Source organism: Salmo trutta, chromosome 9, assembly GCF_901001165.1.
Source record: "Salmo trutta chromosome 9, fSalTru1.1, whole genome shotgun sequence".
Taxonomy (NCBI): domain Eukaryota; kingdom Metazoa; phylum Chordata; class Actinopteri; order Salmoniformes; family Salmonidae; genus Salmo; species Salmo trutta.
The window spans coordinates 29,111,522-29,123,953 of record NC_042965.1 but is presented as its reverse complement, the minus strand read 5'-3'; the positions used below and the strand labels follow the sequence as shown (position 1 = coordinate 29,123,953).

General features: G+C 46.2%; 1 protein-coding gene across 1 annotated transcript; it reads left to right on the top strand.

Moving 5' to 3' along the window:
- The first annotated feature begins 222 nt into the window (after positions 1 to 222).
- Positions 223 to 4,045, top strand: LOC115200362 (zinc finger protein 703). The gene is made up of 2 exons (XM_029763373.1): positions 223 to 940; positions 1,747 to 4,045. Exons 1-2 carry the CDS (start codon positions 689 to 691, stop codon positions 3,232 to 3,234), a joined length of 1,740 nt encoding a protein of 579 aa, XP_029619233.1. The 5' UTR covers positions 223 to 688; the 3' UTR covers positions 3,235 to 4,045.
- The last annotated feature ends 8,387 nt before the right edge of the window (positions 4,046 to 12,432 follow it).

The window sequence follows — 12,432 nt, the reverse complement described above, 5'->3', positions numbered from 1 at the left end:
TTGTTGTGTGGCTATGAACTATCTATGGTAGAGATCGTTTTTTATTGACATAAAAAGTGACTTAAATTTCAGTTATCATAAAAATACATGTCTATATATTATGCCATATTTAAAAACATTGCCAAGGAGAGTGGAGGGGTGTGGGCACAGGCAGGCCACGCCTCTACAAGGAGAGCCGCCCCCCTTATTACGAATGCGTGAACTCGCGATTGGACCGCGGTTTCTTGCTTAAAAATGTCGCCTCCTTAGTTAGGTCTTTAGTATGTGAAATGAGCATGGTACTAGCTGTTGTGTGAACAGGGAGACAGTGGGACAGCGACAGAAAAGCCTGACCGTTTCGTCTAAGGGGATATTCTATTTACACTAGTCCTTGACTACCGATGATCTTTCTTCTCCATTCCTCTTTTACAAGACGGACGGATGTAATTGTCCATTCCAAGGAAAGTATTTTGAAAGGACAGAAGATTGGGTCAAGGAATGTTGACATTTGAGAGAATTCTTCTGTAAAGACAATCATTTCATGACAATCATGAGACCCGTGCTACTGTTGGTGTATTTGGATTAAAACAGACCGAGTACTTATGCTTGATTATTGATTTGTGCATCATATGTTGTTTTCATAAATGTATTTCTACTTACAACAACACGTTCCCTGCCATCGCCCGAACTCTGCGCCGCCCCGATCCAGATGAACAATTCTCCCCGTGGATCTGACGCGCATTTACGCAGTCCGTCCCCTGAGCGCAACGGTAACAACCGTTGTAATTCACTCCCGAGAGGAACTAAAATACAGCTGGTTTCCGTACCTTCTCCCTCAGATCCAACACGCCAGGCTAGAAGGCTGCCTATTCGGATTCTAAAGATGTTGAGCGCACACAGTAGCATCTTGCTACACCCAGAGTATCTCCAACCCCTGACGTCCGCGCCAGTAAGCATTGAGGTAAGCAAAGCACATTTTCTAGAACTGTCGAATTCTTCGATCATCATCGACCGTGTCTGGAATTATTTACAAATATTTATAAATAGTTTACAAGATTACTCATGTATTAGCCTACGCATCAAATGACGCATAACATTGTAACTAATTCGTCTACATTACAATACAGTTTATATTTATTTTACCTTTCAAGTTTGCGCGTAGATAATACAAACATGACCCAATAAACTAGATTATGAAATTAATATTTGAAATGAGCAGCCTATTATTTAGTTAGTCATGAGTTATTGAGGTTACATAAATAGGCCAGTGTGTTGATTTGATACTCTCATATATTGTGTGTAATTGTCTGTAAAATATGTAAACAGAAATAGTTCAATCGTTTCCTTCGTTTTTCCCAAATAGAACAGATGCTGTTTACCCCGCCAACATTGCAGTCATACATTTTTCTGGCTTTCTCTCTTTCTGTTAAGGATTTTTTTCACAGGGAAATAAAACTTTTGGGAAGATTGATGTCTCCTTCCCTCTGCGGATAGATATATGACTCATGGGCTAAATTAATACTAACATTTACAACGCATTTTACTGCACCTTGTTTATTGGATGGACATTTTATTTGGCCTATTAAATGATACTGGCTAAAATATATTTCTAGTGGACATACTATACACTCAGAACAAAATCGAAGAAAAAAATTACAGAATAGTTACCGAATTACCATCCAATGTAAGACCAGTATAGAGTGTGACTATAGAGTACTTTAATGTGGCTGTGCTCTCATCCTGTCTCTGTTTGTGTCGCCCCCTCAGCTGGATGCTAAGAAGAGTCCTCTGGCCCTGCTGGCTCAGACCTGCTCACAGATCGGCAAACCAGACCCCCCCTCCTCATCCAAGCTGGGCTCCCTCTCCTCCATCAGCCTCAGTGACAAGGAGCCATCCGGACGCTCCTCTAGCTCTGGCCACAAGTCTGGAGACCAGCACCAGTCCGTGGAGGATAAGTCCAGCTTCAAGCCTTACAACAAGGCCGGAGGGGAATCCCGCAAGGATGGGTTGGTGACCAAGGGTGCTACAGACAAAGCTGGTTTCAGGGTGCCCAGTGGTGGATCCGGGAGCAGTGGCTCTTGCCCGTCCTTCCCCCCACACTCCACCTCTCCCAGTTCCACCTCCCCTCCCCTGCACTCCCAGGGCCAGTCCCACAGACAGACCCAGCCCCCCTCCACACAGCAGCAGACATCACACTCTCAGGGCCTGCACATAGACAACAAGCCTGTGAGCTCGGACCAGGCTAGCTCAGACAGCAGCACAGGGAAGAAAGATTCTGATCACAGTAAGGAGAAGCTGGACGGGGCCCAGCTAGCTAACTCCAGTCACATGCGGGCTAGTGCCAACTCCAGCAATGCCAGCTCCGCTAGCAGCCCGCGGCCGGAGAGCAAGGCTGACCCACAGTCCTCTCAGTCTGGGCTAGGCTCCGGACACATCGCCCCTGTCTCTCCCTTCAAACCAGGCCATTCAGTCTTCCCCATGCCCCCCGCCTCCATGGGTTACCATGGCTCCATAGTGGGCGCCTATGCAGGCTACCCATCTCAGTTCATGGATCATACCAAGTCTAGTCTAGGGATGGGGATCCCAGGAAAGCACCCCAGCTCCAGCCCCCTCACTGGGGCCTCACCTCCTTCCCTCATGCAGGGTCTATGCAGGGACCCGTACTGTCTGACTTACCCCAACCACCCCCATCTAGGGGGCAGCAACTGCAATACATGTGTCCATGACCCCTCTTCTCTAAAATCAGGTTACCAAATCATGTACCCATCACACCACCTTCACTCCCTCCATCCCAGCTCTCTATCCTCCACCACCCCCACCCTGTCCCACCCGCTCTACACTTACGGCTACATGCTGCAGAACGAGCCCCAGCCACATGCCTGTAACTGGGTGTCAGTAGGAGGGCCGTGTGACAAACGTTTCTCCACGTCAGAGGAGCTGCTGGCCCACCTGCGTACTCACACGGCGCTACCTGGTGGGCTGGACAGTAAGCCCCTCTCTGCCTACCCCTCCTCAGCCGCCTCCTGCCACCTCCACCTTCCCCAGCCCGGCAGCCCCGGCACCCTGCCCAGCTCCTTCTCCCTGCGGGGGTCACCTGGCCTGAGCCTGGCTCGCTACCACCCCTACAGCAAGGCCCACCTGCCCGGAGCCCCAGGCCTGCCCATGCACTCACTGCAGGCGTCCTCGCCCTACTACTCCCCCTATGCCATCTACAGCCAGAGACTAGGCTCAGCCTCCACCTTGGGCTACCAGTGACGTCTGAGGACACAAAGACAACAGAACAGGCACAAGCTGGACACCTCAGATATGCACAGTGGATGGATGGACCAGGCCCCGTCTGGACAGGAGGGGTCCTCGCCAGTCGCCAGAACAAGGGGGCTTTACCCTGCCTGCCTGGAATACCACCTGTTAGCAACAGGATTCTGAATGGCATTTCAATGGCAAGACCCAGTGGTGATGGCTGGCCAGCAGTACAGGCCCCAGAGACATTGGTGTGTGGGCCAGACACCTGCCTGGGAACAGAAAGGAGCTTGAATTTGATTGGATGAGATTGTGGGATTTCGGATTGGTTTTTGATTTTAGATTTTTTTCTTTCGCTCCCTCCCAGGACTGAAAACATGTATTTATTTTTCACTTGAGCGCTTGGCATTCAAACTTGGGGGAAGTTTACTATCCAAATTAATTGTTCATAAGTATTCTAATTGGGAAAAAAATATTTTAATTATATTATTATTATGCCTATCATACACTCTTTAAATAAAGTTTTTCACCATGGCAAAGATGGACTGTGTTTTTTTTCTGGAGGAATAAGCCTAAATTTGTTCTTTGCTTCTGTATCTTTCCATCTCTGCTCTTTGTTTTCTTCTACTATTCAGACTGATGGAAAATGTAATGTCACGATGATAAAGTCTTCTTGATAAATTGCCATTTATTTAGTATTTGTACATAAGCAAAGATGCAAACAATTTTCAAGTGTTATCGAGTCAGCCCGTTGGGGTTGCTGACTGTAATTGAAAGAGGATGAGATTAATTCAAACAAAATAAAAACACAACGATGGCAGTGCTACCCTTCTGACAGGGAAAGGTCTTATTTTGTTAAAAAATTATACTTGATTGCATTTAAAGTTGTTTATTGAAATGCTTATATAGTGTCATAACTTATGACACTATATAACTAGTTTTCATTATGGCTATAAGGGGGTCATTTATCTTTTTGCTAAATTGTACTAAATTATTTTAGTAAACAATTTAACTATTCAATTAATCTTGTCATTTAGCTGTTGCACTGCTGGTGTACTGCAGTTCTATGGACAAGTATAGTTGTAATTTAGTGATATACTACAGCTATATGGACATGTGTAATAATTCAGAATAAATAACAGTTGACAGGATTTCACACTGTCCCAGAGAAGGCAGATCATATTTAGCCATTTAGTTTCTTTCTGAAGACCACTATCCCTCCTTCCTCTCCTTCTCCCTCTACCTCCACCACAATGTTGGCTGTTGGGAGTGCAAGCCAGGGTTTAATTGCTGATGCTTGTTTGTTAGGGGGCCAGAATAGCAGTCTCAGCAGCACTGTGGCTTGCTGGCTGTCGCTGAGTGGCCGCTGGGTCAGTGGGATTTCAATAATGACTGGAGGGTTGCTGACCCTGGCTCCCGTCCCTGTTTGACGGATGGCCCTGCTACACAAAGGCCAGGGCTAACAATGGGAGGTAGTTAATAGAGAAATATTAATCAAAGCTCCTGACACCTTGTCCTCCCTAGAGAGGAGGAGCACAGCCTTTAAACCTGGAAACACAAACAACAAGGCTGTGCCCAAAATGGCACCCTGTTCACTATGTAGTACAATACTTTTGACCAGAGCCCACTGGATCCTGGTCAAAAGTAGTGCACTAAAGACTAGGATGACAGTTGGGACAGATACCATGGCTCTCCCCTTGTGGGGAAGAGCATTTAGTAGGTTAATAAATACAATACTGTATTATGTATTATCTGAGGACAGATTTCTCTGTTTTAAGTATCTGTTAGATGCTAATATTCAGGGATAGCGAATGAAAGCCTATGTAACAACAACACCACAGTTCAGTAATTCCAGTCTTTTGTGTCTTGGTTCAATTAAATAATGGTTTATTTATCTAGCCTAAATGGCCTGATAGTGTGGAGGATAGGAGGTTTATCCCGAAGTGAAGAGGCTAGTAGTCAGTCTCAGGGGTGGCTATTGACCCCGACTCCCAGACTCCCCTAGCTAGAGAAGCACACTCGGTTCATTAGCACTCCAGACAGGAGAGAGGGAGAGGCGACCACAGGTGTCACTTGACAGGGCCATTAACAAAATAGATCACGCTCCCAAACCTCTGTGGGCTTGCCAGCTCCAGCCCTTCCTGCCCAGGAAGGTCACTCTGCCCTGAGAGCTGAGCAGGTGAACTCATCAGGAGGGAGGGAAGACCAGCGGACACATTTTTCACCCCCAGAAACAAGCTAATGCCAGCAGACTGGGACAGGGATGGTCTGCCACACATATGGCTTATCTGTGTTCTCTATCTGTTTTCAGGGTTGGATCAGAGGTTGGAATCAAAACTAGGACAGATAAGTTGTTTTGAGCTTGTACTGTAAATAAGAATACAGTTTATATTGAAGATACATTAAAGTGCTAAAAGAGGTCCACTAATTTGGTCATATTCTAGTATATGTTGCCACCTATGGGTCTGTTGTAGAAGTACAGATTATATATTTGACTCAGTATTGCATTATCCCTCTTTGTCATGCTGTACATAGCTATTGGCTTTGTTTATCCAGATCCCTGTGTAAATGTAGTAGTAAATGTCAGAGTTCAAAAATGATGTTAATGTCTTCTAGAGGCTGGCACTAGCCCTTAAAAAACTGTTGTGAGAGATCAGCCTCACACTAGTGTATTAGACAGGGCCTAGAACCAGAGGTCAAACTGAGGACAAAACGTTCAATCTTGTCAAGAGGGAGGAATTAATTCTGCTGTCGCCCATTTACACTCATTCATCAAATGCTTCACTATTCTTTCCATCTCAGTACTCTCATCAGTCTCACTCTCCATCTATCTTTAGATTCTCTCACTGCTACAGCTGAGTCAACACCCAGATACTTCATTTCTGTCACCTCTGCTCTGCAGGCTGGCTGGCTGGGTGAGGAGGTGGAGGCTGGTGGGGAGGAGAGCAGTTAATTTAGTTTCCAACTGCTGTTCTCACAGGAGAGCCCACACCTGAGATAGATTGATCTCCCTGTCCTGTCCCTCTGTCCTGGGTATGGTGGGGACAGACAGACAGAGGTTACGTCTCAAATGGCAGCGTAGTGTCCCCTATATAGCGTACTACTTTTGACCATAGCTGCATGGGCCCTGATCAAAAGTGGTGCACTATAAATGGAATAGGGAGCCATTTGGGACATAGCAAGGAAGAGTGTCCCCTCTCTGTCTCGGGCTGAGAGAGAGCTGTGCTGCCATGCCTGCCTGGCTGGCTGGCTACGTGTCACTGTGGGGTCCTGGGCAGACAGCCGACAGCCCCGGTGATTAATGACGACAGGGTGTGGAGCTGCTCCTCAATTATACGCCAAGTCCACACTGGCTCACCACGATGACAGCCACGACAGAGCGTGAGAGGAGGAGAGGGAGGAGGCACTCTCTCTCTCATACACTATTTCTTTCTCTCGCTCTCCTTCTCTTGCTTTCAATTCAATTCAAAGGGCTTCATTGGCATGGGAAACATATGTTCACATTGCCAAAGCAAGTGTTCCCAAGTGGCGCAGTGGTCTAAGACATGGCATCTCAGTGCTAGAGGTGTCACTACAGACACCCTGGTTCAATTCCAGGCTGTATCACATCTGGCTGTGATTGGGAGTCCCATAGGGCGGGGCACAATTGGGCTGGTTTGAATTTGTTCTTAACTGACTTGCCTAGTTTAATATTTACAAAAGTTAAATAAACAATCAGAAATGAACAGTAAACATTACACTCACAAAAGTTTCAAAATCATAGAGACATTTCAAATGTTATATTATGGCTATGTATCTTGTGGCAACAGGTCACAGATCTTGCTGCTATGATGGCACACTGTGGTATTTCACCTAATAGATTTGGGAGTTTATCAAAATTGGATTTGTTTTCTAATTCCTTGTGGGTCTGTGTAATCTGAGGGAAATATGTGTCTCTAATATTGTCATACGTTTGGCAGTAGGTTAGGAAGTGTAGCTCAGTTTCCACCTCATTTTGTGGGCAGTGTGCACATAGAATGTTATCTCTTGAGAGTCAGGTCTGCCTATGGCTGCCTCTCTCAATAGCAAGGCTATGCTCACTGAAACTTTACATAGTCAAAGCTTTCCTTAATTTTGGGTCAGTCACAGTGGTCAGGTATTCTGCAACGGTGTACTCTATGTTTAGGGACAAATTGCATTCCAGTTTGCTCTGGTTTATGGTAAATCCTTTCCAATGTGTCAAGTAATTATCTCGCGATTTTGGGTCTTATTGATTTCCTGTCCTGAGGCTCTGTATGGTGTGTTTGTGTTTGTGAACAGACTCCCAGGGCCAGTTTGCTGAGGGGATTGTTCTTTAGGCTCATATCTTTGTAGGTGATGGCTTTTTCATGGAAGGTCTGGGAATCGCTTCCTTTTAGGTGGTTGAGTTTAAAGGCTCTTTTTTGGATTTAGTTAATTAGCGGGTATCGTCCTAATTCTGCTCTGCATGCATTATTTGGTGTTTTACATTGTACACCAAGGATGTTTTTGCAGAATTCTGCATGCAGAGTCTCAATTTGGTGTTTGTCTTGTTTTTTTATTTTTTTTAATCAAATCAAATGTTACTCGTCATATGCCCCGAATACAACAGGTGTAGACCTTACTGTGAAATGCTTAGAAGCCCTTAATCAACAATGCAGTTTTAAGAAAAATAAGAGATAAGAAAATATTTACAAAATAAACTAAAATAAAAAATATATACACTACCGTTCAAAAGTTTTGGGTCACTTAGAAATGTCCTTGCTTTTAAAGGAAAAGCAAAAAAAATTGTCCATTGAAATAACATCAAATTGATCAGAAATAGTGTATAATACAATGATTATTGTAGCTGGAAAAGGCTGATTTATGGAATATCTGCATAGGAGAAAGGGGCCCAATATCAGCAACCATCACTCCTGCGTTCCAATGGCATGTGTCACGTCCTGACCAGTAAAGGGGTCATTTGTAATTGTAGTATGGTCAGGGTGTGGCAGGGGGTGTTTGCTTTGTGTGTTTTGGGGTTTTTTGGTTCTAGGGGATTTTGGTTCTAGTTTTCTATTTCTATGTTTCTTTTTCTATGTGTGGCCAGGTATGGCTTCCAATCAGAGGCAGGTGTCTTTCGTTGTCTCTGATTGGAAGCCATACTTAGGCAGCCTGTGTGCCTTATGGAACTGTTTCGTCGTCGGTTTATTTTATTTTGAGTGTTCTCTCTAAATAAAAGTAAGAAGATGAGCACTGTAACTGTTGCGCCTTGGTCTGTCCTTTACGACGCCTGTGACAGCATGTTGTGTTAGCTAATCCAAGTTTATCATTTTAAAAGGCTAATTGATCATTAGAAAACCCTTTTGCAATTATGTAAGCACAGCTGAAAACTGTTGTTCTGATTAAAGAAGCAATAAAACTGGCCTTCTTTAGACTAGTTGAGTATCTGGAGCATCAGCATTTGTGGGTTCGATTACAGGCTCAAAATGGCCAGAAACAAATAACTTTCTTCTGAAACTTGTCAGTCTATTCTTGTTCTGAGAAATGAAAGCTATTCCATGCGAGAAATTGCCAAGAAACTGAAGATCTTGTACAACGCTGTGTACTACTACCTTCACAGAACAGCGCAAACTGGCTCTAACCAGAATAGAAAGAGAAGTGGGAGGCCCCGGTGCACAACTAAGCCTAGGGGACAAGTACATTAGAGTGTTGAGTTTGAGAAGCAGATGCCTCACAATTCCTCACCTGGCAGCTTCATTAAATTGTACCCGCAAAACACCAGTCTCAACATCAACAATGAAGAGTCGACTCCAGGATGCTGGCCTTCTTGGACAAAAACTATGCTTTTCTTTCAAAAGCACGGAAATTTCTAAGTGACCACAAACTATTGAATGGTAGGATATATTATATATTTAAAAAATAACAATAAAATAACAATAACAACTTGGCCGTACGCACTACCCTGTGTACCTCCATGTGGTCGGAGGCCGAGCAGTTGCCATACCAGGCGGTATGCCAAGAGTGTGCAAAGCTGTCATCGAGACAAAGGGTGGCTACTTCGAAGAATCTCAAATATAAAATATATTTTGATTTGTTTAACACTTTTGGTTACTACATGATTCCATACGTGTTATTTCATAGTTTTGATGTCTTCACTATTATTCTACAATGTAGAAAATAGTAAAAATAAAGAAACCCCGAAATGAGTAGGTGTGTCCAAACTTTTGACTGGTACTGTACATAAAAGTACAAAAACACGGGCATGGGAATGTCACGTCCTGACCATAGTGAGTGGTTATTTTCTATGGTAGAGTAGGTCAGGGCGTGACAGGGGGTGTTTGTCTGTTTTTGTATGTCTATGTTCATTGTCTAGTTTTGCATTTCTATGTTGGTGTTGTTTGGCATGACCTCCAATTAGAGGCAGCAGGTTGTCGTTGTCTTTAATTGGAGGTCCTATTTAAGTTGATGTTTGTTTCACATGTGTTTGTGGGTGATTATTTGTTGTGAGTGTATTTGATCCTCCCGCATCACGGTTGTTGTTTTGTGTATATTCTGAAGTGTTTAATTGTTGCATTCGGTTTCACTGGTTAAATAAATATGTGGAACTACGAAAACGCTGCATCTTGGTCTGCTCCTTCTAACAGCTGTGACAGGGAAGCACAAATAAAACAGAATCAGAAAAACAGTTACATTCCTCCACAAATAAGTCCCCAATCAATACTTTAAATTACCCGAACATCAAGATGAAATGTATTTTGAATTTTGTTCCAGCAATACGGTGCATTAAAATTAAAAGCAGATTCACCTAACTCGAGGGAGAACTTAGCAAACTCAAGAGTTAACCAATTCTGTGAACAGTTTAGGCAACTCAGGTGTTGTAACGTCCGTCGTTAAAAACCAAAATAGAGACATAAAAAATAACTCTAAGGTCAGGGCGTGACAGTACCCCCCCCCCCCCCCCCAAGGTGCGGAACCTAAACCTATAGGGGAGGGTCCGGGTGGGCATCTATCCGCAGTGGCGGCTCAGGGGCGGCTCAGGGGCAGGACGCAGACCCCGCTCCACCACTAGCTCACCCCACTCATCCCTCGCCGCCAACCCCGGACTGGGGACCCTCGCAGCGGGCCCCGGACTGGAGGGTGACTCTGGGAGCTCCGGACTGGAGGGCGACTCTGGGAGCTCCGGACTGGAGGGCGACTCTGGGAGCTCCGGACTGGAGGGCGTCTCTGTCGGTTCCGGACTGTAGGCCGTCTCTGTCGGTTCCGGACTGTAGGCCGTCTCTGTCGGTTCCGGACTGTAGGTCGTCTCTGTCGGTTCCGGACTGTAGGCTGTCTCAGCAGGCTCCGGACTGTAAACTGTCGCCGGAAGCTCTGGACGGGGAACTGTCGCCGGAAGCTCTGGGCGGGGAAGTGTCGCTGGAAGCTCTGGACGGGGAACTGTCGCCGGAAGCTCTGGACGGGGAATGCGCACTGGGAGCCTGATGCGTGGGGCTGGCTTTGGAGGCGCCAGACTAGTAACACACACCGCAAGGCTAGTGCAAGGAGCAGGAACAGGACGTACTGGACTGGACAGGCGCACTGGAGGCCTGATGCGTGGGACTGGCTTTGGAGGCGCCAGACTAGTAACACGCACCCCCAGGCTAGTGCGGAGAAGAGGAACAGGACGTACTGGAGGGCTGGTCCGTGGAGGAGGCACAGGATAGACCGGGCTGTGGGGGAGCATTGGAGATCTGGTGCGTAGGCTTGCCACCACTCTTCCAGGCTGAATGCCCACTTTCGCCCGGCACGGGCGGAGCGCAAGCATAGGACGAACTGAGCCCTCCCAGCGCCCCGGAGACACAGCACGCAGAGCCGGCGCAGGATACCCTGGGCCGAAACGGCGTACTGGAGACCAGACACGCTGGGCTGGCAGACTCCGCCCTGACTGGATGCCCACTCTCGCATGGCACTTGCGGGGGGCTGGGATGTAACGTACCGGGCTATGAACGTGTACTGGAGACCCCGTGCGCTTTACCGCATAACAAGGTCCCTGACCAGTACCACGCTGCCTCCGGTAAGCATGGGGAGTTGGCTCAGGTCCAGCGCCTGACTCCGCCAATCTCCCCGTGTGCCCCCCTTTGGGGCTGCCTCTCATGCCTGCTTTGTTGCCTTGCCTCATATCGCCCAGCTTGTCTCCAGGGTCCCTGTCCGTCCAAACTCCTCTCCAGCTCCTTACCCCGCTGCTTGGTCTTCTTTTGGTGGGAAGATCTGTAACGTCTGTCTTTAAAGGTAGACCAAGGCGCAGCGTGAGTTGGATTCATCTTACTTTATTTTAACCGTGAACCAGCAAAACAATAAACAATACAAAGAACGAAAAGCTATGCGTGCAAACACATGCAACGCAAAGACAACTTCCCACAAAAGACAGGTGGAAAAAGGGCTACCTAAGTATGGCTCCCAATCAGAGACAACGATAGACAGCTGTCCCTGATTAAGAACCATACCAGGCCAAAAACCAAAGAAATACATAATATAGATAGGGAACATAGAATGCCCACCCCAACCAAACCAAAATAGAGACATAAAAAATAACTCTAAGGTCAGGGTGTGACAGGTGTCTATACTTCAACAGCAAAGTTTATGGAAATCTGGCAATTTAAATAAATTCATTAGGCCCTAATCTATGGATTTCACATGACTGGGCAGGGGCGCAGCCATGGGGAGCCACGCCCACCCACTGGGGAGCCAGGCTCATACAATCAGAATGAGATTTTCCCCACAAAAGGACTTTATTACAGACAGAAATACTCCCACCCTAACGATCCCGCAGGTGAAGAAGCTGGATGTAGAGGTCCAGGGCTGGCGTGGTTACACGTGGTCTGTGGTTGTGAGGCCGGTTGGAGGTACTGACAAATTCTCTAAAACGACGTTGGAGGAAGCTTTTGGTAGAGAAATTAACATTAAATTATCTGACAGCAAGCTCTGATGGACATTCCTGCAGTCAGCATTCCAATTGCACGCTCCCTCAAAACTTGAGACATCTGTGGCATTGAGTTGTGTGATAAAACTGCACATTTTAGAGTGGCAGTTTATTGTCCCCAGCACAAGGTGCACCTGTGTAATGATCATGCTGCTTAAACTTCTTCAGGATTGGTGGGTCCCCTGCCGGACGATTGAGCTAAGGTATACTAATGTAATTAGCATGAGGTTGTAAGTAACAAGAACATTTCCCAGGACACAGACATATCTGATATTGGC